At 40.0% G+C, this 25,838-nt stretch overlaps 1 protein-coding gene across 1 annotated transcript in view; it reads right to left on the bottom strand.

The window, feature by feature from the left end:
• Window positions 1–25,838, bottom strand: part of LOC118387850 (alpha-mannosidase 2-like) — a 69,598-nt gene that overhangs the window by 16,920 nt on the left and 26,840 nt on the right. The window contains exons 10-14 of the mRNA XM_052525914.1: window positions 6,849–7,034; window positions 6,483–6,597; window positions 5,859–5,926; window positions 5,459–5,624; window positions 4,979–5,209 (exon numbers count right to left, since the gene is read on the bottom strand). Of these exons, the coding sequence (XP_052381874.1) occupies window positions 4,979–5,209; window positions 5,459–5,624; window positions 5,859–5,926; window positions 6,483–6,597; window positions 6,849–7,034 (766 nt within the window). The remainder of the gene's footprint in view (window positions 1–4,978; window positions 5,210–5,458; window positions 5,625–5,858; window positions 5,927–6,482; window positions 6,598–6,848; window positions 7,035–25,838) is intronic.

Genomic DNA, 25,838 nt, shown 5'->3' with positions numbered 1-25,838 from the left:
TTGCCCTCCTCCGTCAGATGCATGCCATCCCTACGGTACATCCCAGGGACACACTGCTTAAATGGCAGACTTACCAGCTCTGCAGTTGAATTGTTAAACAAGCATTTTGATTACCCCCTCTCCTGACGTGCACACAAGAGCAGTGGACCTCTACACCAATCTTCGTGCTGCAGGGCCCCAGCCTGCTTAATGGCCAGGATAGATGCCATTTATAAATGTGGGAATGTGTTCTCTATTACTGGGGTTGGACTGCTGTGTACAGCGTTACTAAGAACATTTGTAGCTAAAGGATTTCGACCACCTATCCAACGTCAGATTTGTAAATGTGTTTTCTTAAAAATATTCTGTACAGGTGTGGTAGAACTGTGCTTGAACAAGAAAGCCTGCATAACCTTGTAGCTCTTCAAGAGCAATTGTGGCCATCCCTGAACTGTATGTACAACGTTGACTATATCTGATGAATGTACGTTTGATTGTAAATCTTATATTTTGCAAGAACTCATTATTGTTTACAGGTAATGTGGTACTATGCACTTCTTCAGTAGTTGTCACCTTCCGGTGTAAAAACCATGGAAATGAAAAACAAAAAAATTGTGTTTTAGGTGAGAAGTCGGCATTGATCTGAAATTCACCTGAGCACCACAATGCGTACTTCACCCATGCTCTACCAAGGTTTTGCAGCACACATCTTTGACCTACTACGGTAGCTAGTTTTGTCTATTTTACTTCCAGTAGTGTGTGGGCAGGTTACTCTGGATTCAAACCTTTTCAAACAGCCTAATTCATACTATTCAGAGGGATGGACTTTGCAGTGTCCTACTATTAAAATAATATATATATATCATCAGTATGTATGTATTTTTCAGATACAGGCCTATTGTAAATGTGTATTATTGTAGCGTCATCATCTGTATTGCAAAAAGAAATACAAATACACATATAACTTTAAGCTACATAGTCTTTTGACAAAGGCGATAAACTGCCCATTGATCACCACAGCAGTTGATAAAACAGGGCCATGTGTGAAAAACAAGTGGTTCTGAGCTTCATGTAAATACAGGTAAACTAACGGTGACAGAAATCAGGAATGCAGACGTGCTCTATAGACCTCTATATCTATATGAGTGACTGAGTCGAACACACCACCACCTCCTGTTCTTATGTTGGGTACCTACTGACCCAAAAATATGTTATGAAATATTTGTATTTTTCAATGACATGTATTGTTAAAATAAAGGTTTAAGGAAATACGGGCAGGCACCACATTACTACAAGACAAAATAGCCCAATCAAGCCTGATGGTCTTGTAAGTATAAAAACAAAGCTTGCTTTCATATAATAAAACAAAAGCATGAAAAGGTAGTGGAATGGGGGTCTTAGTGTAGGGTGGGAAGAATGCAATACATTAGCTTGTATTTGGTACAAATCACATTATTCTGGGACCACCTCCTCTAAGAGTATGAATTAGGCTGTTTGAGAAGGTTTGAAGTAACCTGCCGACACATTGTTGTAAGTACAATAAACCAACATAGCTGCTGTAGTAGGTCAAAGCTGTGTGCTGGAAAACCTTGGTAGAGCATGGGTGAAGTACGCATTGTGGTGCTTGTGTGAATTTCCTTTCTTTTTCGGCTTCAGACCAATGCCTACTTCTCACTTGAAACGTAGTTTTTGGTTTTTAATTATATAGCACTTTTGCAGGAGTTCTGCGTTGTGCCCTGCTGTGTTGTGAAGTGCTATGCTTTACTAAGCTATGCTTTACTTTACTAAGCTATTCTTTACTATGCTATGCTTTACTAAGCTATGCTATACTTTACTAAGCTATGCTATGCTTTACTAAGCTATGCTTTACTAAGCTATGCTATACTTTACTAAGCTATTCTTTACTATGCTATGCTTTACTAAGCTATGCTATACTTTACTAAGCTATGCTATGCTTTACTAAGCTATGCTTTACTAAGCTATGCTTTACTAAACTATGCTATACTTTACTAAGCTATGCTATGCTTTACTAAGCTATGCTTTACTAAGCTATGCTTTACTAAACTATGCTATACTTTACTAAGCTATGCTATACTTTACTAAACTATGCTTTACTAAGCTATGCTTTACTAAGCTATGCTATACTTTACTATGCTATGCTATACTTTACTAAGCTATGCTTTACTAAGATAATGCTATGCTTTACTAAGCTATGCTTTACTAAGCTATGCTATGCTTTACTAAGCTATGCTTTACTTAGCTATGCTATACTTTACTAAGCTATGCTTTACTAAACTATGCTTTACTAAACTATGCTTTACTATGCTATGCTTTACTAAGCTATGCTTTACTAACCTATGCTATACTTTACTAAGCTATTCTTTACTATGCTATGCTATACTTTACTAAACTATGCTTTACTAAACTATGCTTTTACTAAACTATGCTTTTACTAAACTATGCTTTACTAAGCTTTGCTTTACTAAACTATGCTTTACTATGCTATGCTTTACTAAGCTATGCTTTACTAACCTATGCTATACTTTACTAAGCTATTCTTTACTATCCTATGCTTTACTAAACTATGCTTTACTAAACTATGCTTTTACTAAACTATGCTTTTACTAAACTATGCTTTACTAAGCTATGCTATACTTTACTAAACTATGCTTTACTAAGCTATGCTATACTTTACTAAGCTATTCTTTACTAAACTATGCTTTACTAAAATATGCTTTACTAAGCTATGCTATACTTTGCTAAGCTATTCATTACTATGCTATACTAAACTATGCTTTACTAAACGATGCTTTACTAAGCTATGCTATACTTTGCTAAGCTATTCTTTACTAAGCTATGCTTTACTAAACTATGCTTTACTAAACTACGCTTTACTAAGCTATGCTATACTTTGCTAAGCTATTCTTTACTATGCTATACTTTACTAAACTATGCTTTACTAAACTATGCTTTACTAAGCTATTCTTTACTATGCTATGCTTTACTAAGCTATGCTATACTAAACTATGCTTTACTAAGCTATGCTATGCTTTACTAAGCTATGCTTTACTAAGCTATACTTTACTAAACTATGCTTTACTAAACTACGCTTTACTAAGCTATGCTATACTTTGCTAAGCTATTCTTTACTATGCTATACTTTACTAAACTATGCTTTACTAAACTATGCTTTACTAAGCTATTCTTTACTATGCTATGCTTTACTAAGCTATGCTATACTAAACTATGCTTTACTAAGCTATGCTATACTTTACTAAGCTATGCTTTACTAAGCTATACTTTACTAAACTATGCTTTACTAAACAATGCTTTACTAAGCTATGCTATACTTTGCTAAGCTATTCTTTACTAAGCTATGCTTTACTAAACTATGCTTTACTAAACTATGCTTTACTAAGCTATGCTATACTTTACTAAGCTATGCTTTACTAAGCTATACTTTACTAAACTATGCTTTACTAAACAATGCTTTACTAAGCTATGCTATACTTTGCTAAGCTATTCTTTACTATGCTATACTTTACTAAACTATGCTTTACTAAACTATGCTTTACTAAGCTATGCTTTACTTTACTAAGCTATTCTTTACTATGCTATGCTTTACTAAGCTATGCTTTACTAAACTATGCTATACGAAACTATGCTTTACTAAACTATTCTTTACTAAACTATGCTTTACTATGCTATGCTATACTAAACTATGCTTTACTAAACTATTCTTTACTAAACTATGCTTTACTAAGCTATGCTTTACTAAACTATGCTATACTTTACTAAGCTATGCTATACTTTACTAAGCTATTCTTTACTAAGCTAAGCTATGCTTTACAAAACTATGCTATACTTTACTAAGTTATGCTATACTTTGCTAAGCTATTCTTTACTATGCTATGCTTTACTAAACTATGCTTTACTAAACTATGCTTTACTAAGCTATGCTATACTTTAATAAACTATACTTTACTAAGCTATTCTTTACTATGCTATGCTTTACTAAACTATGCTTTACTAAACTATGCTATACTTTACTAAGCTATGCTTTACTAAACTATGCTATACTTTACTAAGCTATTCTTTACTATGCTATGCTTTACTATGCTATACTTTACTAAACTATACTTTACTAAGCTATTCTTTACTATGCTATGCTTTACTAAACTCTGCTTTACTAAACTATGCTTTACTAAACTATGCTTTACTAAACTATGCTATACTTTACTAAGCTATGCTTTACTAAACTATGCTATACTTTACTAAGCTATTCTTTACTATGCTATTCTTTACAATGCTAGGCTTTACTAAACTATGCTATACTTTACTAAGCTATTCTTTACTATGCTATGCTTTACTAAACTATGCTATACTTTACTAAGCTATGCTTTACTAAACTATGCTATACTTTACTAAGCTATTCTTTACTATGCTATGCTTTACTAAACTATGCTTTACTATGCTATACTTTACTAAGCTATTCTTTACTATGCTATACTTTACTAAGCTATTCTTTACTATGCTATGCTTTACTAAACTATGCTTTACTATGCTATACTTTACTAAGCTATTCTTTACTATGCTATACTTTACTAAGCTATTCTTTACTATGCTATACTTTACTAAGCTATTCTTTACTAAGCTATACTTTACTAAGCTATTCTTTACTATGCTATACTTTACTAAGCTATTCTTTACTATGCTATGCTTTACTAAACTATGCTTTACTATGCTATACTTTACTAAGCTATTCTTTACTATGCTATTCTTTACTAAGCTATGCTTTACTAAACTATGCTATACTTTACTAAGCTATTCTTTACTATGCTATACTTTACTAAGCTATTCTTTACTATGCTATACTTTACTAAACTATGCTATACTTTACTAAGCTATTCTTTACTATGCTATTCTTTACTAAACTATGCCATGTTATGCTTTACCGTGCAACGGTGTGCTTTGTTATGCTATGCTGTGCATGTCTCACCTCCATCAGGCCGGTGATGGGGGAGCTCCAGACCTGGAGGTGGGCGTTGTGGATGCTGAGGGGGGTGGAGGCGTCCTGGGGGATGTTAACTGTGAAGTGCTTCACATTGACGGAAAGCTCGCCGCTCTGCCTGAAGAAGACGTATTCTGCAGTCTCCACTCTGCCGCTCGCAGCCTCACCTAACTGGTACACCCCAAGACCCAGCGCTGGCACCTGCGCTATGAATGACAACTGAGCCCAAGAGAAAACACCATAACATGAGATAATGTGGGGGAAAGCATGCATGAACATAAAAAATCAAATCACAATGAACTGGTAACACATTGGTAATCAATCTCCAGTTAATCTCCAATTAATCTCCGTGGTAACCTCATAGTCCTACCTGATACTGCCATTATAAAAAACTATCGATAAATAACATTCACATGGATAAATAAAGGCTAAATACCAACACTAACGACAAAAAATGGACAATTGTACCTGGAAGGCCTCTGTGGAGGCTGTGGTGGGTTCGTTCCACACCGCGCTGACTTGAGCGGGGACGGGACGACCGTGGTCTGTGACCACACGTACGTGGGGAGTGTTCACATACACAGTCACCACTGACGTGCGGTCCTGCTCCGTGGGGTTGTAGACGACCACAGACCTGTAGGAAAATAGACAGGTTGGTGCGAGTTGCTAACGCTTTAAAAAGTCTGAAAGGCAAATTGGTCATAAAGAAAAGATTCCACAGCTGTTGTCATCAGGTTTAACATTGTTCAACCTGACCAGACTATTACATCCTGTATTTATTCTAAATCATGTTTGCAATGTGAAAGGGGTCATAATAACAGGCAGAATGTGTGAGGGAAAAGGGAGGAAGATTTGTACGGTGCCTTACCTAGGCTGTGAGCTGATTTTCAGAACTGTTTTTCGAGGCAGGGCATCTTGAGCAGGCTGGATATCATCCTGAGAGAAATGAGATTAGAGTTGATTTGCAAAAGAACAACAATCTGGTATAGCTACACCAACACACAGTCCACGGGCTATATCCAGTCCTTATAGACTAGTTTTCAAAAAAATATATTTAATTAGAATTTTTCTGGTATTGGTAATGCTTTTCAAAACGGAAAAGCTATTTAAACATCTAAGGCTCATTCACTTGAACACAATTTTCATTAGGTTTGGGTGAGTGAGATGCATATCGAGCGTCTTTTCAGCTGCTGTAGCGAAACAAGGAAGTGGAAGAGGTTACATTACTCTGAAAATTGATGTTGACTTCCTGCCCGGGCAATTTGCATATTCAAATCCTGATGTTGTGCCACCTTCAGGGATTTGGCTGAACGTAGAGTCTAGTAAACACTTCAAATGTAGCTATGGCACGCATTTCACTCCCTGCATCACCGCCATAAACTGTCACCCTTTGAAAATCACTATACTAATCTAAAATGTTGCTATGTACAATCAACTACCTTGTGTTTCAACACTAAAATTTAAATGACAGTGTTTTTTTTTTTTTACTCACCATTTGAAGGAAGGCCTTTGAGGGATTGTAACTGTATGCACTTTTGTCCTTCAGCACCAGCCAGTGAGCGGAGTTGACGATCACTTGTTTCAAATTCAAAATGGAATGAAACAATCTGAGAAGGGAGATTTGTTCTAATTCAATGCCCAGAGGAAAGCAGTCAAAGTTCTGAGTCAAATATATCGTGTTTCACTTTCATTTAACCAACGTCTACAGCACGATGCTGGTAATAATCACAAAACCATGTCAGTGCCAATCCATTCAATTATTGATTAATCCTCATGTTCACGTTTGAACTGCATCTCTCCCCATCAATTAAGACAATGAAAACTAATAAAGCAAGCAAAAAAAAAAAAAAAGTCATACCTGATACCGTAGTCGATCACTACCAATTCCTTGCCGGTGCCTGTGATGGCGTCATGGTGCTGGAACAGGCCCAGGTTCCTCCTGGCTTCAGTGAGCAGTCTGTAATTCTCCATTGCTGGAAAATCATTCCGCTTCCCAGACCTCCTAATATTGGCCAGGGTGAGGGAGTAGATGATTTCAGCAGCCCTGAAGGACAGACAGAGAGAAGAGTTATTTTCTTCAGTATGCATTCCATGACACGAAGATAGACATGGGTCGTGTTCATTAGGGGGGAAACGTTTTGAACAGGGAGATGCTACAGTGCCTTCAGAAAGTATTCAGACCCCTTGAATTCTTCCAGATTTTGTTACGTTACAGCCTTACTAAATATTTTTTTTTTTTAAATACTCAGCAATCAACAGCAATCCCCATAATTCAAAAATTAAAGGTTTTTAGGAATGTTTGCAAATGTATTAAAAATAAAAAAACAGAAATCCAATATTTACATAAGTATTCAGACCTTTTGCTATGAGACTCGAAATTGAGTTCAGGTGCATCCTGTTTCCGTTGATCATCCTTGAGATGTGTATACAACTTGGAGTCCACCTGTGGTAAATTCAATTGATTGGACATGACCTGAAAAGGCGCACATCTGTTTATATAAGGTTCCCCAGTTGACAGTGCCTGTCAGAGCAAAAACCAAGCCACGAGGTTGAAGGAATTGTCCGTAGAGTCAAATCAAATCAAATCAAATTTATTTATATAGCCCTTCGTACATCAGCTGATATCTCAAAGTGCTGTACAGAAACCCAGCCTAAAACCCCAAACAGCAAACAATGCAGGTGTAAAAGCACGGTGGCTAGGAAAAACTCCCTAGAAAGGCCATTTCCTGAGCTCCAAGACGGGATTGTGTCGAAGCACACATCTGGGAAATGGTACCGAAAAAATGTCTGCTGAATTGAAGGTCCCCAAGAACACAGTGGCAAACATCATGGAAGAAGTTGCACGCATGACAAAACTGAGCAATCGGGGTAGTAGGGCCTTGGTCAGGAAGGTGACCAAGAACCCGATGGTCACAATGACAGAGCTCTAGAGTTCCTCTGTGGAGATGGGAGAACCTTCCAGAAGGACAACCATCTCTGCAGCACTCCACCAATCAGGCCTTTATGGTAGAGTGGCCTGATGGAATCCACCCATCAGTAAAAGGCCCATGACAGCCCGCATGGTGTTTGCTAAAAGGCACCTAAAGGACTCCCAAGACCATTAGAAACAAGATTCTCTGGTCTAATGAAACGAAGATTGAACTCTTTGGCCTAAATGGCAAGCGTCACTTCTGGAGGGAACCTGGCACCATCTCTATGGTGAAGTATGGTGGTGGCAGCATCAGGCTGTGGAGATGTTATTCAGCGGCAGGGACCTGGGGACTAGTCAGGACCGAGGCAAAGATGAACAGAGCAAAGTACAGAGAGATCCTTAATGAAAACCTGCTCTAGAGCGCACAGGACCACAGATTGGGGTGAAGGTTCACCTTCTAACAGGACAACAACCCTAAGCACACAGCCAAGACAACGCAGGAGTGGCTTTGAGGCAAAGTCTCTGAATGTCATTGAGTGGCCCAGTCAGAGCATGGACATCTCTGGAGAGACCTGAAAATAGCTGTGTAGCAACGCTCCCCGTCCAACCTGACAGATTGAGAGGATTGAGGATCTGCCCGAGAAGTATGGGGGAAATACAGGTGTGCCAAGCTTGTGGCATCATACCCAAGAAGACTCGAGGCTGTAATTGCAAGCAAAGTTGCTTCAACAAAGTACTGAGTAAAGGGTCTGAATAGTTATGTAAATGTGATATTTCAGTTTGACATTTTTTATAAATGAGCAAAAATGTCTAAATCCTAATTTCATTATTGGGTATTGTGGGCAGATTGATGAGATAAAAAAACAACAATTTAATCAATGTTAGAATAAGGCTGTAACCTAACAAAATGTGGAAAAAGTCAAGTGGTCAAACTACTTTCCAAAGGCACTGTATATGATTTGTCCAATAAGACTGCAGATTTTTGTTTTCCATTGCAAAAAGTTTTGTTTTGTTCACTCATGTCAGTGCATTCAGTGAAGTGAAAAATAGTTGTTGATATATGGGTCATCATGGGCCAAGAGCGTAAGAAAAGTATTCCAAATTGACCACAGTTGGAAATCTCCCGTATTTGATTGCAATCAGAGTCTCAGCTTGTGTTATGGAACCCATTTAACCCCGAGCCACAACAATGAAAACTGAGCTGCTCTTCTCCCAAAATAGAGGTCTTTTCATTTTCCCTAGACAGGGCTGTGGCGGTAATGACATTTTGTCAGTCGGTGATTATCAAGCAAATAACTCCCGTTCTCATGGTAATTGACCGTTAATGAACATAAACACATTTAGCATTTCCTGGCTTCCACGCATAGTGACATGACTGCCCTGTGAGGATCAGAATGGGTCAGATCAGCTCGGCGGTGGATGACAGTAGCCAGGCCCTCTCTCACCCACAGAAGGGGGGAGGGAGCTGCTGGGGGGTTGACAGTTCACACCCTCTTGTAAATTACAGGAGGAGAGGACTCTTTTGTCCCCTCCAATATTAACCAAAGGAATCCCTTTGTTAACAGACGGTCTTCCCGCCGAAACTCTAACAGTTTCTAAAGCGAATACTGGAACAATATTTCTAACATAAGAACGTGGGGAATATAATAATTTCAAATGGATTGTTCTTTTGTCGTGTCATTAAAAATGGTATAAAGGAAATACTGTAACTTGGAAAGTATATCCCCTTTGTCTGTCAAGTTTCCATCAAATACATGCATATAATATGAAAAATGATGAAAGTATTAAGTAGGAATGTGATTTTAGGAGCCATAAGAGAATATATCTCCTATAAACTGTGCATAAGTAGACAGAGTGAGGTCAGAGAGCGTGTCAGTGTCACGTGTGCACCCTCTCCAGTCTCTAGGTCACCAGGCTGCTTGTTATGGCGCACACCTGTCACCATCGTTACGCGCACCTGTGCTTCATCAGACTCACCTGGACTCCATCACCTCCTTAATTACCTGCCATATTTATGTCACTCCCTTTGGTTCCTTCCCCGGGCATTATTGTTTCTGTTCCTGTGTCATGTCTGTGCGTTGTTCATGTTTCTCATTTTGTATTATGTTGTGATAATTTATTCAAAAACTCACTCCCTGAACTTGCTTCCTGACTCTCAGCGCACATCGTTACAGTCAGACCGACGGAACCATCCACTTCGGCCAGAGTGCATAAAAGGATTGGTAACGAAATGAACATTAGACCAGAAAAACGGTAGCCTACACGTTTGAAATGGTTGGAACTTTGAACCTCAACATGAGGTAAAGAAAAAAGAAACTCACCTCCCAGACTAGACCAGAACATTGCCAGGCTGCAGCTGTGCATGTAAAGTGGTTCAAACTCTGACTATTAACACGAGGTGGAGAGAGGAGAAAACTCCCCTCTAGGACAATCACTAGCACGGCTGATTAGCTGTCCTATGTCAAATATCTAGAAATGTTCATTTAAGTGGGACCATGCTATTACTCTACAAATCATCCAACTGTACTACTCTCCTCAAACCATCATATTACACTACTCTCATCACCCCACTAGGAACCATGGACACGGCTGGCTAGCCTATCTTCAAAGAAGCAGCTTCAGGAGCGAATGGAACAGAGTGAACTCTTTAGTTCTGTTCAGGACTACATGACGGACAAAGACATTCACACATAAATACAATCATGATTTATTTTTCCAAAAGGGTGGTGGTTCGTGTGCAAAGTATATGATTACTGTGAGAATAGTTTTGAAAATGTATCAATGATAAGTGTCTTTTTCTCTATCTTTTTCTCTCTCTCCCTCTCCATGTTGTTATGTAAAAAGCCACCATATTGTGTCAGTCCACTAGGGACCTTTAATTATGTATGAAGTGTGTATGTTTAATCTGTGTTATTATTTAGTTGGCTAGTAAATAAATAATTAAACCAATTTATGTAGTACTGAATCATAAGTAAGGCTGGGGGTTTTGCAGATCCAAGAAGGTTACGACTGTTCAGAATGATGATACGAGAAAAGGTTATCATTAATATGTTGACTGTTTTAGGGATGTGATAGGTAAAGATCTTCAGAGTTTAATATGGGAGATGGTAACTCTTTAAACAGTTGTCCTTATGTTAGGCCCTGATCTGGCTATGGCTGTTGGCTACATATGGCTGTGGGCTACATTAGTTAATTTAGCAGAAATGATTTGCTTAGAATTCCGTGGCACTATTTTATATGAATGAAGAATACAATTGAACATTGATGAATAAAATAGAAAGGGTATTTCCTCCAAATGATTTGAGGGAGTGCTCACATGCAGATATTCTGTGTTGAGGGGTTAACAAAGAAACAGGTCCTCCTATTTGCTTCATTTAAGAGTTATTTATGCAATTGTGGTTGTGATACAAACGTTGGGCTATATGTTTAGATTTTTAATACATTCTAAGGCTGCATGATGCAACTCTAATGATGATTTGAAAAAGGTTGCATGAAAGGCATGAGCTATGCTTTGTTTTTTGAGCAGTACACACACTTAATCAGTCTCTCATTCACAATTTGACAAGCACTTGATAACGCCTCAAACTTCTCGGTGGCATCCCCATTGTGTGGCAGTATTGCCCCCTAAAAAAATCCATGCCTTTTGCGGCCAGTGACTGTTGAGCCCTAGGGCTGAATATATTAAATATAATTCCATTCTCCTGGCTGTGGGCTCCGAAGCACCTTTCACTCACATGGCTCTCTCAGATAGCTCAATTCTTAGTAGCCAATGCCCGTCACGTGATCAGGTCTTTTTCACAGGCTCCATGTGAAGACGGACACATCAGGGAAGGAACGGCTCGTGTCCTTATCCAATTCCGAGGCGTATATTGACAATATTGAAAGAACTGTCCACATTTACTTTTCGTCAGCCAACAAGATGAGTAGGCCTAACGAATAGCAAAAGAACTAGCCTATGTCTACTTACCAGCAAAAGAACTAGCCTATGTCAATTTACTATCCCAATAGTACAAAAGCTGACCTATTATATTCTGTGAGAGAAAGAAATATTCAAAACATAGTCTGAGACAGTTGTGGGATGCGATAGATCCCAAATTAATACAACCATTAGCATCCAAAAAACGTGTTTAAGCAATGAGGCTGACGCAAAAGATCAGAATGTTTAGCTTAAATGTTGATCAACTATTAGGCTATTTCTTCACATCATAAGCGCAAATGTTCCAAAATGCAATCAATTAGCGGGGAAAGTGACCGCAAATGCTATTCTGCATGTAATGCTTTTATTATAAAGGTTAGCATTTTCATGGTGAAAATTATCTTCCCCAAACTTGATACTCACGTATGTATGCCAGTTAGGCCTCCCGAGTGGCGCAGCCGTCTAAGGCAATGTTAGGGGAGGGTTTGGACAACTGGGATGTCCTTGTCACATCGCACTCTAGCGACTCCTTGTGGCGGCCTGGCGCATGCACGCTGACTTCAGTCGCTAGCTGTATGCTGTTTCCTCCGACACATTGGTGTGGTTAGCTTCGGGGTTAAGCGAGCAGTGTGTCAAGAAGCAGTGCTGCTTGGCGGGGTCATGTTTCGGAGGACTCATGGCTCTCGACCGTCACCGCTCCCGAGTTCGTACGGGAGTTGCAGTGATGGGACAAGACTGTAACTACCAATTGGATATCACGAAAAAGGGGTAAAAAGTACCAAAAAAACAAATGTATACCAGCTCTACACCCGTGGTAAAGCGGATTAATATGCTGAATTTTAAGAAGTTATTTGGACACTTTAGTCGTGATTACAAACCTTACCAAAACTACATGAGGTGTGTGATTATGATTTTAAAAAGTTGCAAAAAAACTTACTGAGCACAAGCTGGGCATCATTCACAAGTGATAATATATAATTCACAAGTGATAGGCTAACATTGTCACCCATTAAATTATTATTGATTTAATCTTGTCTTTACATGTACAAAAACATACATGTGTGAAATTTGTTTTGATTTAGAATGGACCATTATCATGCACCTGTCTAGAAACGGGCAGGGGATAAAAAATAAAAAACTTAAATAGTGAAAGGAGGACGCTTTTCCTGTGGTTCTTTTCATGACAGCCAGATATGCTACACTCCTGTTGTAAATAGAAGCAATGTGCTTAATATTAGTCAAGCTTAAAAATAAATATAGTAGGCCTAGCCTATACGAAGCTGATAGGATCCTCCTCTTTTTAATTGAGACCATCAAAACTCTGTTTTCTCACGAAATTGCATACCCTACAGAAATGTTGCGCAACATGAACTCCAGGACTCTCATGAAGTGTTTGACTAGATTCTAGAATACATTTGCATTGATGTCAGAGTGATTAGAGGGACAAAAGAGTGCTTGAGTACCAGGCAGTTAGCAAGTTTGGTAGGCTACTTATGACCATCAGCAGCATCAGAGCTTTGGAGAAGCATAATTATTGTGACAAAACCGTTCACATGGAATTTGACTGCCGTCATGACTCGTGTCCGCCGGTGCGGCGGTAATACGGAACACCGTAACAGCCCTATCCCTAGAGAGTATCAAGGAAAACAGCTGATGGAAGAGTGTTCTCTTTAACTGCTCAAGCCCTGTAAGTGCTGTCAGGGAATCAGACACTATCAGTGTTATAGTTGTAAAGGTCCAATGCAGCTGTTTTTATCTGAATATCAAATCATTTCTGGGTAACAATTCAGTACTTCACTATGATGGTTTTCAATGAAAATGGTCAAAAAGAAACATAGCTTCGTAGCAAGAGCAATTTCTCCAGCGAGATGTTTGCCAGGAATGTCTGGGAGTGGTCTGAGTAGGGAGGGGAAAACTGAAAACGAGTTGTTATTGGCAGAGAGGTTTGGAACTCTTTCTTATTGGACTAATAACTAATTTTAGCACATGGTGATGTCACCATGGAAGACTAAAACTCCAACCCACCAAAAACAGACAGGAATTTCAGGCAGTCTTTTCAAACAGCTCTTACGCTAAAAGGGCATTATTATTATTTTCACAATATTATTCCAAACTCATGGTGCGGAAATATACTGTATATATTAAAACCCATGAACTGCACTGGGCCTTTAAAATCACAACTCTTGAGTTTGTGTTTCAGCTAGGGCTGTTATGGTGACTGTATTACCGCCGCACCTGGTGACCGGTTTAGTCATGGTAACTAGGCTTCTCCAAATCTGTGCTCTGATGCTGCTGAAGGTCATTAGCTAATGTGCTAACTGCCAGTGCTAATGTCCTAGTACTCATCAATCTATTGCCCCTCTAATCACTCTGAAATCAACGCAAATGTGTTCAAAAATCGAATGAAACACTTAATGAGAGCACATGACCACATGTCACACAACATTTTGGTAGGCTATGCAATTGCGTGAGAAAACTGAGTTTTTATGGCCTCTATTGAAAATAGGAGGATCCCATCAGCTTTCTATAATATTCTAATCAAATCAAACTTTATTTGTCACATGCGCCGAATACAACAGGTGTAGGTAGACCTTACTGTGAAATCCTTACTTACAAGCCCGTAACCAACAGTGCAGTTCAAGAACGAGTTAAGAAAATAATGACCAAATAAACTAAAGTAAAAAATTATTAAAAAGTATCACAATAAAATAACAATAACGAGGCTATATACAGGGGGGTACTGTATAGAGTCAATGGGGCAGCAGGGTAGCCTAGTGGTTAGAGCGTTGGACTAGTAACCTAAAGGTTGCAAGTTCAAAACCCTGAGCTGACAAGGTACAAATCTGTTGTTCTGCCCCTGAACAGGCAGTCATTGAAAATAAGACGCCAGGTTGTAAAGTGGATTCATGTGCTTAAAGTTAAGAATTGAGCAATAAATATAGCAGCATGAGAAAGCTGGGATCCTTTCTTTAAATAGTTGCCAGTCAAATCTCTGTTGTCACATGCTTATAAGAACGCGTGTTTTGCTAGGCTCTGTGGGCATGTGACAACAGAGTTTTTGACTGGCAACTATTTAAAGAAAGGATCCCAGCTTTCATGCCAAATCTTTTCAGTCTCCTGAGGGGGAAAAGGAGTTGTCGTGCCCTCTTCACGACTGTCTTGGTAATATTAAGCACATTGCTTTGCTTTACAGCAGGAGTATAGCCTACCTGGCTGGCATGAAAATGAACCACAGGAAAAGCATCCTTGCTAATTAAGTGCATAGATGACATGTATTTTATTCCCCTGCTACTGTTCCGACAGGTGCATAACAACGGTTACATTCTGAATGTAAATGATGCCCAGCATGTGCAGTAAAGACAAGAAACACCACATGCCTTTCTTTTTTTTTGTGCGACTTTTTCTAATCATAGTCACACACATCATGTAGCCTAGCGCATAGGCTTAGAATTTGATTGTATCACAACTAAAGTGACCAAATAACTCCATACGTATCCTATAGGCTTTAGGACCCCCTGGAACATGGTTGGAGAGCACAGAGCCCACAGAGCCTAGCAAAGCACGCGTTCTTATAAGCATGTGACAACAGAGATTTGACTGGCAACTATTTAAAGAAAGGATCCCAGCTTTCTCGTGCTGCTACATTTATTGCTCAATTCTTAACTTTAAGCACATGAATCCACTTTACAACCTGGCACACATAGGTGGCGTGTGAGCTTCAAGTTTGGGCAAAGTCATTTTCACCACACAAATGCGCCTTTATAATGAAGCACTTCATGCATCATTCCATTTGCAGACGTATGTAAGATAGTCTACTATTCCTAATGTGATCAGTAGATTGGATAGTCATCATTTAGGCTAATAATATAACTCAATCACTGTTCGCAAAAACAAAATACAGCTCAATGCATGGCTGAGGGAGTATATTCCTAGGCTATATCAGATACATTTCTTCTTTCTTTGCATGGGAAAAATATGGACTTTTATAAACACATTTCATGCAATTGTACAACTCTTTATATGACTGGAGACATTAGCAGAATCGTTCTTAATACGCCAAATTACAGGGTACCCTACTCTGCTGACACTGACAAACAACGTTGTCCATGTAATAGGCCTACAAGAAGGAGAGACACAAATTGAATATGCCGTCCATCAAAACTGGAGGAAATGATTGTCCAAAAAACAAACTTTTAAGTAACACGGACCCAATAATGATAAATAGTGAATGTGTTCACTGGGGATATTGCCGATTCTCTCCACTGGTGCCAATAAGACAGGCTCTACTGTTGTCCACTCAATTAAGTTGAGAATTTGAAATTATTAGTCTTTTCATTTTCTTCTCTTTACAGCTATAAACATTTGCTTTCCAAACTATGTTTTCCTGTGATTGTATTTTGAAATATTGAGGTATGCCTGGCTTGGCCTCTCTACTCTTCACAGTCACAAAGCAACAATCATCTCCTCAAATTGCTTGCGCTACTTTTCCTTCTGACTGTAGGCAATACGATTTAAAGAAGGTAATGCTCCTCGGTGGCCAAATCATGCTTTAGTAGCCTATTATGAATAATTGGATTTATTTCTGTATAGATGGGAGTAGTTAGCCTATATCATTTGGGTAATTTATTTCAATTCAATTTAGGAATAGCTTCCCCTAGCCTTATGGATATGCTGCCTATGCTTGCATATTTAAAAACATAACCTGCCAAAATCTAAAAATATAGTCTTTGTAATACAACTAAAGTTGCATAAATATCTCAAAATGAAGCATATAGTAGGACCTCACTCCCTCAGAAATCGTTTGGAGAAAATATCCTTACTAATTTATTCAGCTATGTTCAATTGTATTCTTCATGCTTTAAGATAATATAAAATAATGCCACAGAATTCTAAGCAAATCTTGTCTGCTAATGTCACGTTCGTCATAATGATCGGACCAAGACGCAGACTGGTAAGCGTACATTCTTATTTATTTAACGAATGAACACTGAACAAAATAACAATATGAACAGTGAAGCTAATATGAGGAGTGCAGACAGGCAACTAAACATAGAAAAAGAACCCACAAACACAAAAGGTGAAATAGCTACCTAAATATGATCCCCAATCAGAGACAACGATAAACAACTGCCTCTGATTGGGAACCATATCAGGCCACCATAGACATACATACTACCTAGACCTACAAAACCCCTACACATACAAAACCCATAGACAATACAAAAACGAGCATACCTACCCTCGTCACACCCTGACCTAACCAAAAGAATAAAGAAAACAGAGATATCTCAGGTCAGGGCGTGACAGCTAAGCAAAGCCCACAGCCATATGGCATAGCCAGATCAGGGCCTAACCAGTGGAGGCTCCTCAGAGGAGGAAGGGGAGGACCATCCTCTTCAGGGAAATGTCATTTAAAAAAATAGTGAAACATTAACTTCTCTAGGGTAGGGGCAGCATTGGGGATTTTGGATGAAAAGCGTGCCCAAATTAAACTGCCTGCTACTCAGCCATAACATAATATGCATATACTTAGTAGATTTGGCAGGCAAAAACCTGATCCAACCAGGAAGTGGGAAATCTGAGGTTTGTAGTTTTTCAACTCATTGCCTAACGGATATACAGTGTCTATGGGGTCAAATTGCACTTCATAAGGCTTCCACTAGATGTCACCAGTCTTTAGAACCTTGTTTGAGGCTTCTACTGAGTGGGGGCGAATGAGAGGGGAATGAGTCAGAGGCCTGCCAGAGAGCCACGAGCTCAGTCTCGTGCGCTCACGTGTGAGCGAGCTCTGTTCCATTGCATTTCTACAGACAAAGGAATTCTCTGGTTGGAACATTATTGAAGATTTATGTTAAAAACATCCTAAAGATTGATTCTATACATCGTTTGACATGTTCCTACGAACTGTAATATGACTTTTCTTCTGAACTTTCGCCTGGACTTGCCCGCTCGTCGTGAGTTTGGATTTGTGAACTGAACGCGCTAACAAAAGGAGGTATTTGGACATAAAAGATGGACATTATCAAACAAAACAAACATTTATTGTGGAACTGGGATTCCTGGGAGTGCATTCTGATGAAGATCATCAAAGGTAAGTGAATATTTATAATGTTATTTCTGACTTCTGTTAACTCCAACATGGCGGATATCTGTTTGACTTGATTTGTCTTCTGAGCACCGTACTCAGATTATTGCATGGTGTGCTTTTTCCTTAAAGTTAAAAACAAATCTGACATAGAGGTTGCATTAAGGAGAGGTAGATCTAAAATTCCATGCATAACAGTTGTATCGTTAAGCAATGTTGATTATGAGTAATTCTGTAAATTGATGTGGCCCTCTGCAAAATCACCGGATGTTTTGGAACTACTGAACATAATGCGCCAATGTAAACTCAGATTTTTGGATATAAATATGAACTTTACGGAACAAAACATACATGTATTGTGTAACATGAAGTCCTTTGAGTGTCATCTGATGAAGATCATCAAAGGTTAGTGATTCATTTGATCTATATTTCTGCTTTTTGTGACTCCTCTCTTTGGCTGGAAAAATGGCTGTGTTTTTCTGTGACTTGGCTCTGACCGACCATAATCGTTTGGTTTGCTTTCGTCGTAAAGCCTTTTTGAAATCGGACACTGTGGCTGGATTTACAACAAGTGTATCTTTAAAATGGTGTAAAAGACATGTGTGTTTGAGGAATTTTAATTATGGGATTTCTGTTGTTTTGAATTTGGCGCCCTGCAGTTTCACTGGCTGTTGACGAGGTGGGACGCTACCGTCCCACGTACCCTAGAGAAATTTTAAAAGTTATCCTTTTTAGATTAAACTACACTAAATATTCTCATATGTCACCAAATAATTGATTAAAATACACTGATTTCCAATGAAGGTCTACAGTAACTTCAACAGCCCTGTCTGGGGTAGCACCATGGTATAACCGGAGGACAGCTAGCTTCCGGCATCCTCTGGCTACATTGACTTCAATACAAAACCTAGGAGGCTCCTAGGCCTTTCCCCCTTCCATTGACATACATGGTAATTATGACCACTCCCGGAGGACGTTCTCCAACCAATCAAAGCTTTTGCAGTATGAAACGACATGGTGTCCATCCAGAGAATTAACCTAGTGAGTTGTAGTGGGATTGTGCCACAGAGCATTATGGGGGTTCTATGTGTTGAGAGGCTTGGTGACATTGTTGGATAGAGATTTTGGGGATATTATTCAATTCAAATTAGTTTTTTTTTCAAATTACAGGTGATGGTGGAGGTATATTATACATTGTTTTCTTGGTATTATAATTTTATTTTTGTGCCCAGTTAGTGCAATTTATTTAAATTTGCCTTGCTAACTTCCATATCAGCACGAGTGTGCAGATTTCTCTGCCAGAATGAGTGAATGGCCAACGCTGACGAAAATGTTGGGGACTTTTTATTGAAGAACCCCTTTCATTCTCTGGGGTACATGGAAAAGGTGCGAATTAAAAGCGAGAGTCGACCTCTGCCTGAGATTAGTTTCATGAATAAGGGTGAAAAGATGAGGGCGTTCAGTACCACCTGACATCCAAAGTATAGCTGGTTAACAGGGAGCTTTTCATCAAGCCGTCTGTATTGCTGGCCTTGTCTGCTTTTGGAAAGTCTGAGCCTTGGTTGAAAGATGTAGGTACAGTGACATGAAGAACATCGATTGTGTTCAGCTTAACGAAAAAAACAAAAGCAGGGCATGCTCAGGTAGGCTTTCCACTTTCCTCCGGTATTTATCTAGCAAAGATGTTAACACATAACCACTCCGGACAGACACAAGCAGAAACTCACGACAGAAATGTTTCAGCAGCCTAGGCTACACCTAAACATCTGACACGCTGTATTGGATAAAAACGAGACAATTTAAGACCAATGGTGTCGCCAGTCTGCGTGCAGTTGTCAGTTATTGTCGGATATGTGGATGAAACAGGGTTTTATTCAGGAATGTTTCTTGGGATACTTTAAGAGGGCGAGGTGCGCAGTCTGTTTGACTTCACGAATTTTGAGATGTCTGAGTTTAACTTCATAGAGAAACTCGTTGTCCAAACCTACGATGGTGCAGCTGTAATGGGATGTATCTGCTATTTGTATTTACAGCTAAGTCCCCTCCTGTTCCCTGATGAAGAGGTGATGATCACACCACTTTACCTGCCATTGTCAACTCTCTCCTGACATGAACTGAAGCTACGTCTCATGTGCCCACTCATCCACTGGCACAATGAACGCTTCCCCTCAAAGAACTGTGAGTACCCCTATCAATTTTCTCTCATTCCTGTATGTAGAGTCAATCACATACACAAACACAATCACATTATTACACATCAATGATTTTACTCCTTGCTTGGACTAACTCATTCTTAGCTCTTCTGTCTAACTGTGTAGTGTGCTGTCTTCCCAGTCAAATCCTGTCCTGCACTGGTCAAGCCTCTGAACACCTCAACTCATGCCTCATACCCTCATTCAATCACTGCTGTGATCCCTTTCCAACACAGTTTAAGTAGCCCTCTCATTCCCTTCCCATAATAGTTTACTATAAATGTCTTTATTAAATGCTTTAGGTTAACATAATTAGTCTTTGATGATTTTTGAAACACACTTTGTCGTCTATATCATCCTCCTCAATTTGTCAGGTCACCAGCCGCCACTGGGCCTAACACAAGGACAACTCAGAATATGCTATGTTGTTCTTCTGAAATAGGCTACATGTTTCTTTAGACCTCTGAAATAGGCTACATGTTTCTTTAGACCTGTCTAAAATAAATAGACCTGTCTAAAATAAATGCCATAGGCTATATTAAATTGATTTATTAGACTTTTTAAAATGTAGATGTTCAAATGGTCTGCATCAGGGGCTTGTAGGTTAGGAGATCCTGAACGTGTTTATGGTAATATATCATGGTAATTAACTGTCAATTACCATGAGACCGGCAATTATTTGCATGACAATCACGGGCTGACAAAATGTCATGACCGCCACAGCCCTAGTTTCAGCCCAATGGCAGCCCTGCCACTTGGTTTGGTATAAAGCTGAGGGATGGAGAACTGGGAGAATATAAGCACTCTTAAAGTCATAGGACAGTTTTTTACTAATGTATAACTTGATTACTGCTTTTTCTCTACCGTATCTCAATATTTTATATTGCACATCCTGATAATCTTACTATGTTTTATGTCTTATTGTGTCTTTCTAGATTGTTACAATGGTGGAACAACACCTCTCATTTGTGGTAGTATCTCTAAGAAAATCATTGGTTTTAATGCAATGACTGCATCTTGAGAGCTTCTAACATAATACAACACACTGAGGCAACTGACCCAAATGCACCGTGTAAAAAGCCAATAGCTCTACCTTCGTCCAAGGAGAAAAACACATGTACAGAATGAGACAATGACTTAAGGGAACATCTCTTTCAGATGAATGAGGATGAGAGCAGGCACACATACACCACATACTGTGCACAGTCTTGTTTGCAGCTTGAAAGGAGCCGCCGGTTGAGTGCCAAGACTAATTTAACGACTGTATTCTGATAAGCCATCTCCCTTCCTATATTTAGACACCATCAAATGCAAATACGGTCCTGTGTTTAATGAAAATCCACAAATCCATCTCTACTGTATTTGTTGGTGGACTGAATCTAACAAACTCCTTCCTGTTATGAAGTTGCACCATCCATGCATAACAATAGATGTGTACGCAGTCTTGAGACCTCAGCAGGACAGAAGAGGTTCGAAGTTCAAACAGATTCACACTCTCTGTGTGCTTAGTTCCTGCACTGACCACTTTGACGGCCTCCCACCAGGGAGCCTGTAAGATTAGACCCTTATCTCAAAAGACAAAGCAAAGGAAATCAATATGTGCTGAGAACACAGTTCTAAACACTCAGAGTAAGGGTCTTTGCCCTGTTATCCGTAGAAAGTAGCCAAACTTTTGGTCAGAAGTTTGGGTACATGGTACTTTGAGGTGTATCTCAAGTGTATTCATAGAGGAAACACTAGATTAGAAGGCCCGGATAATCAAGAGCTGCCGGGATTTCCCATGCATAGTCAGGAACAGAGAAGCTACTTCTGGAAAGTGTCTATAGTATTTGTCCATAACAGCTGGTGTGCGATGTCAAATAATAAAGAAGTCTCGAGGTCTTGCTCGCCTGAGGTTGGGTACCTTACGATAAGCTGTAGACCACACTATCTACCAAGAGAGTTCTCATCTATATTATTCCTAGCCATCTATTTACCACCACAAACCGATGCTGGCACTAAGACCGCAACTCAACCACCTGTACAAGGCCATAAGAAAACAAGAAAATGCCTATCCAGAAGCTCCTAGTGGTCGAGGACGTTAATGCAGGCAAACTTAAATCTGTTTTACCTCATTTCTACCAGCATGTCACATGTGCAACCAGATTAAAAAAACTCTAGACCACCTTCACTCCACATACAAAGCTCTCCCTTGCCCTCCATTTGGCAAATCTGAACATAATTACATTCTCCTGAATCCTGCTTACAAGCAAAAACTAAAACAGGAAGTACTAGTGACTCTATCAATACGGAAGTGGTCAGATGACACGGATGCTACGCTACAAGACTGTTCTGCTAGCACAGACTGTAATATGTTCTGGGATTCATCTAATGGTCTTTAAAAAAAATTTAAAAAAATAAAACAATTTCACTTTTATTTAACCAGGTAGGCCAGTTGAGAACAACAAGTTCTCATTTACAACTGCGACCTGGCCAAGATAAAGTAAAGCAGTGCGACACAAACAACACCGAGTTACACATGGAATAAACAAACGTACAGTCAATAACACAATAGAAAAGTCTATATAAGAAATAGGCCATAGTGGCAAAATAATGACAATTTAGCAATTAATCACTGGAGTGATATATGTGCAGAAGATGAATGTGCAAGTAGAGACACGGGTGCAAAGGAGCAAAAACAAAGTTGGTTGGGCAATTTACAGATGGGCTATGTACTGATCTGTAAGCTGCTCTAACAGCTGATGCTTAAAGTTAGTGAGGGAGATATGAGTCCCCAGCTTCAGTGAATTTTGCAATTCGTTGCAGTCATTGGCAGCAGAGAACTGGAAGGAAAGGCGGCCAAAGGAGGAGTTGGCTCTGGGGGTGACCAGTGAAATATACCTGCCGGAGCGCGTGCTACGGGTGGGTGCTGCTATGGTGACGAGTGAGCTGAGATAAGGCAGGGCTTTACTTAGCAAAGACTTATAGATGACCTGGAGCCAGAGTGTTTGGCGACGAATCTGAAGCGAGGGCCAGCCAAAGAGAGCATACAGGTCGCAGTGGTGGGAAGTATATGGGGCTTTGGTGACAAAACGGATGCACTGTGATAGACTGCATCCAGTTTTCTGATTAGAGCATCGGAGACTATTTTGTAAATGACATCGCCGAAGTCAAGGATCGGTAGGATAGTCAGTTTTACGAGGGTATGTTTGGCAGCATGAGTGAAGGATGCTTTGTTGCGAAATAGGAAGCTGATTCTAGATTTAATTTTGGATTGGAGATGCTTAATTAACTTCTTGACGATACCCATCCCTTAAGCAGGATAATTGTCATCAGCAACCACTGAAAAGCATAGCGCCTCAGTCAAATAATATTACTAAAAATATTCATATTCATGAAATCACAAGTGCAATATTGCAAAACACAGCTTAGCCTTTTGTTAATCCACCTGTCGTCTCAGATCTTGAAATTATGCTTTACAGCGAAAACAATCCAAGCGTTTGTGTTTATCGATCGCATGACAAAACATTAAGTACATTTACCATCAGGTAGCTTTGTCACGAAAATCAGAAAAGCAAATCAAATTAATCGTTTACCTTTGATGATATTCGGATGTTTTCACTCACGAGACTCCCAGTTAACACAACAAATGTTCCTTTTGTTCCATAAAGATTATTTTTATATCCAAAATACCTCCGTTTGTTTGGCGCATTATGTTCAGAAATCCACAGGAAGGAGCAGTCACGACAACGAAGACAAATTCCAAATAATATCCGTAATGTCAACAGAAACATGTCAAATGTTTTTTATAATCAATCCGCAGGTTGATTTAAAAATATATAATCGATAATATATCAACCGCAAATGTCTTTCACAGTAGGAGAGGGAAAAGCAATATCTATCCAAACTCTGTTGAGCGAGCAAAACTCACGTGACCACTTGACGCGATGTTATCGTTCTGGCTCATTTTTCAAAATATAACCCTGAAACTGTCTGAAGACTGTTGACAACTTGACACCTCCCTTTAAATGGAGCAATGGGAGGCTATGGAACATGGAGTTTTCAAAATAGAAGCCACTTCCTGGTTTGATTTCTCTCAGGGTTTCGCCTGCTGTTTTGGAAACTTTAGAGTGTTTTCTACCCTAATCTGTCAATTATTTGCATATTCTAGCATCTGGTCCTGGGAAATAGGCCATTTACTTTGGGAACATTATTTTTCCAAACATAAAAATAGTGCTCATAGGGTCAAAAGAGCAGCAATAGGTGAGTCAGGGTACAGTTCGGTAGTCACTACTACACTAGGCGAGCAGGGGACAGCGCATTCAGAAAAGCTAGTGGGCCGGGGCTAGCTGGTGCTTGCTTCGGGACAGAGGCGTTAGCTAACAGTAGCCACTCGTTTACAGCTAGCTAATTGCGATGATCCGGAACAATGATGCTGTGTAATGATCTAGAGCGGCAGGAATCCAGAATATACCACCTCAGTCATCGGCTTCATCAATAAGTGCATCGCCGACGACGTCCCCACAGTGGCCATACGTACAGATCTCAACTAGAAATCATGGATTACAGGCAACATCCGCATCGAGTTAAAGGCTAGAGCTACCGCTTTCACGGAGTAGGACACTAATCCGGACACTTATAAGAAATCATGCTACGCCCTCAGACGAACCATAACAGGCAAAGCGTCAATATAGGATGAAGATTGAATCCTACTACACCGGCTCTGACACTCATGTGGTCCTTCTGTAGCTCAGTTGGTAGAGCATGGCGCTTGTAACGCCAGGGTAGTGGGTTCGATCCCCGGGACCACCCATACGTAGAATGTATGCACACATGACTGTAAGTCGCTTTGGATAAAAGCGTCTGCTAAATGGCATATATTTTTATATTTATTTATATATCATCGGATGTGGCGGGGCTTGAAAACTATTACGGACTACAAAGGGAAACCGAGCCGCGACGCAATCTTAATCGCACTCCCTTCATTGCCCTTTCCCACCTGGACAAAAGAAACACCTATGTGAGAATGCTGTTCATTGACTACAGCTGGTGGTCATTTGATGAATTGTTCAGCAGTCTTATGGCTTGAGGGTAGAAGCTGTTTATGAACCTTTTGGTCCTAGACTTGGCGCTCCGGTACTGCTTGCCGTGCGGTAGCAGAAAGAAAAGTCTATTGTCTGACAATGTTTGGGGGTTTCCTCTTACACCACCTAGTGTATAGGTCCTAGATGTCAGGAAGCTTTGCCCCAGTGATGTACTGGGCCGTACGCACTTACCCTCTGTAGATGCAGATCAGTTGCCAGCGGTGATGCTTCCAGTCAGGAGCATCTGTAGAACTTTTTTTTTTTTTTACTACCCCCTTTTCTCCCCAATTTCATGGTATCCAAGTGTTAGTAGTTACTATCTTGTCTCATCGCTACAACTCCCGTACGGGCTCGGGAGAGACGAAGGTCGAAAGCCATGCGTCCTCCGAAACACAACCCAACCAAGGGCGCTGTGCGCATCCAACCCGGAAGCCAGCCGCACCAATGTGTCAGAGGAAACACTGTGCACCTGGCGACCTGGTTAGCGTGCACTGTGCCCGGCCCGCCACAGGAGTCGCTCGTGCGCGATGAGACAAGGATGTCCCTACCGGCCAAGCCCTCCCTAACCCGGACGACGCTAGGCCAATTGTGCGTCGCCCCATGGACCTCCCGGTCACTGCGACAGAGCCTGGGCTCGAACCCAGAGTCTCTGGTGGCACAGCATCCGTGGTGGGTCAATGC

Source organism: Oncorhynchus keta, chromosome 9, assembly GCF_023373465.1.
Source record: "Oncorhynchus keta strain PuntledgeMale-10-30-2019 chromosome 9, Oket_V2, whole genome shotgun sequence".
Classification (NCBI taxonomy): domain Eukaryota; kingdom Metazoa; phylum Chordata; class Actinopteri; order Salmoniformes; family Salmonidae; genus Oncorhynchus; species Oncorhynchus keta.
The sequence above is the reverse complement of the archived record's forward strand: the minus strand, read 5'-3'. Positions and strand labels throughout refer to the sequence as shown.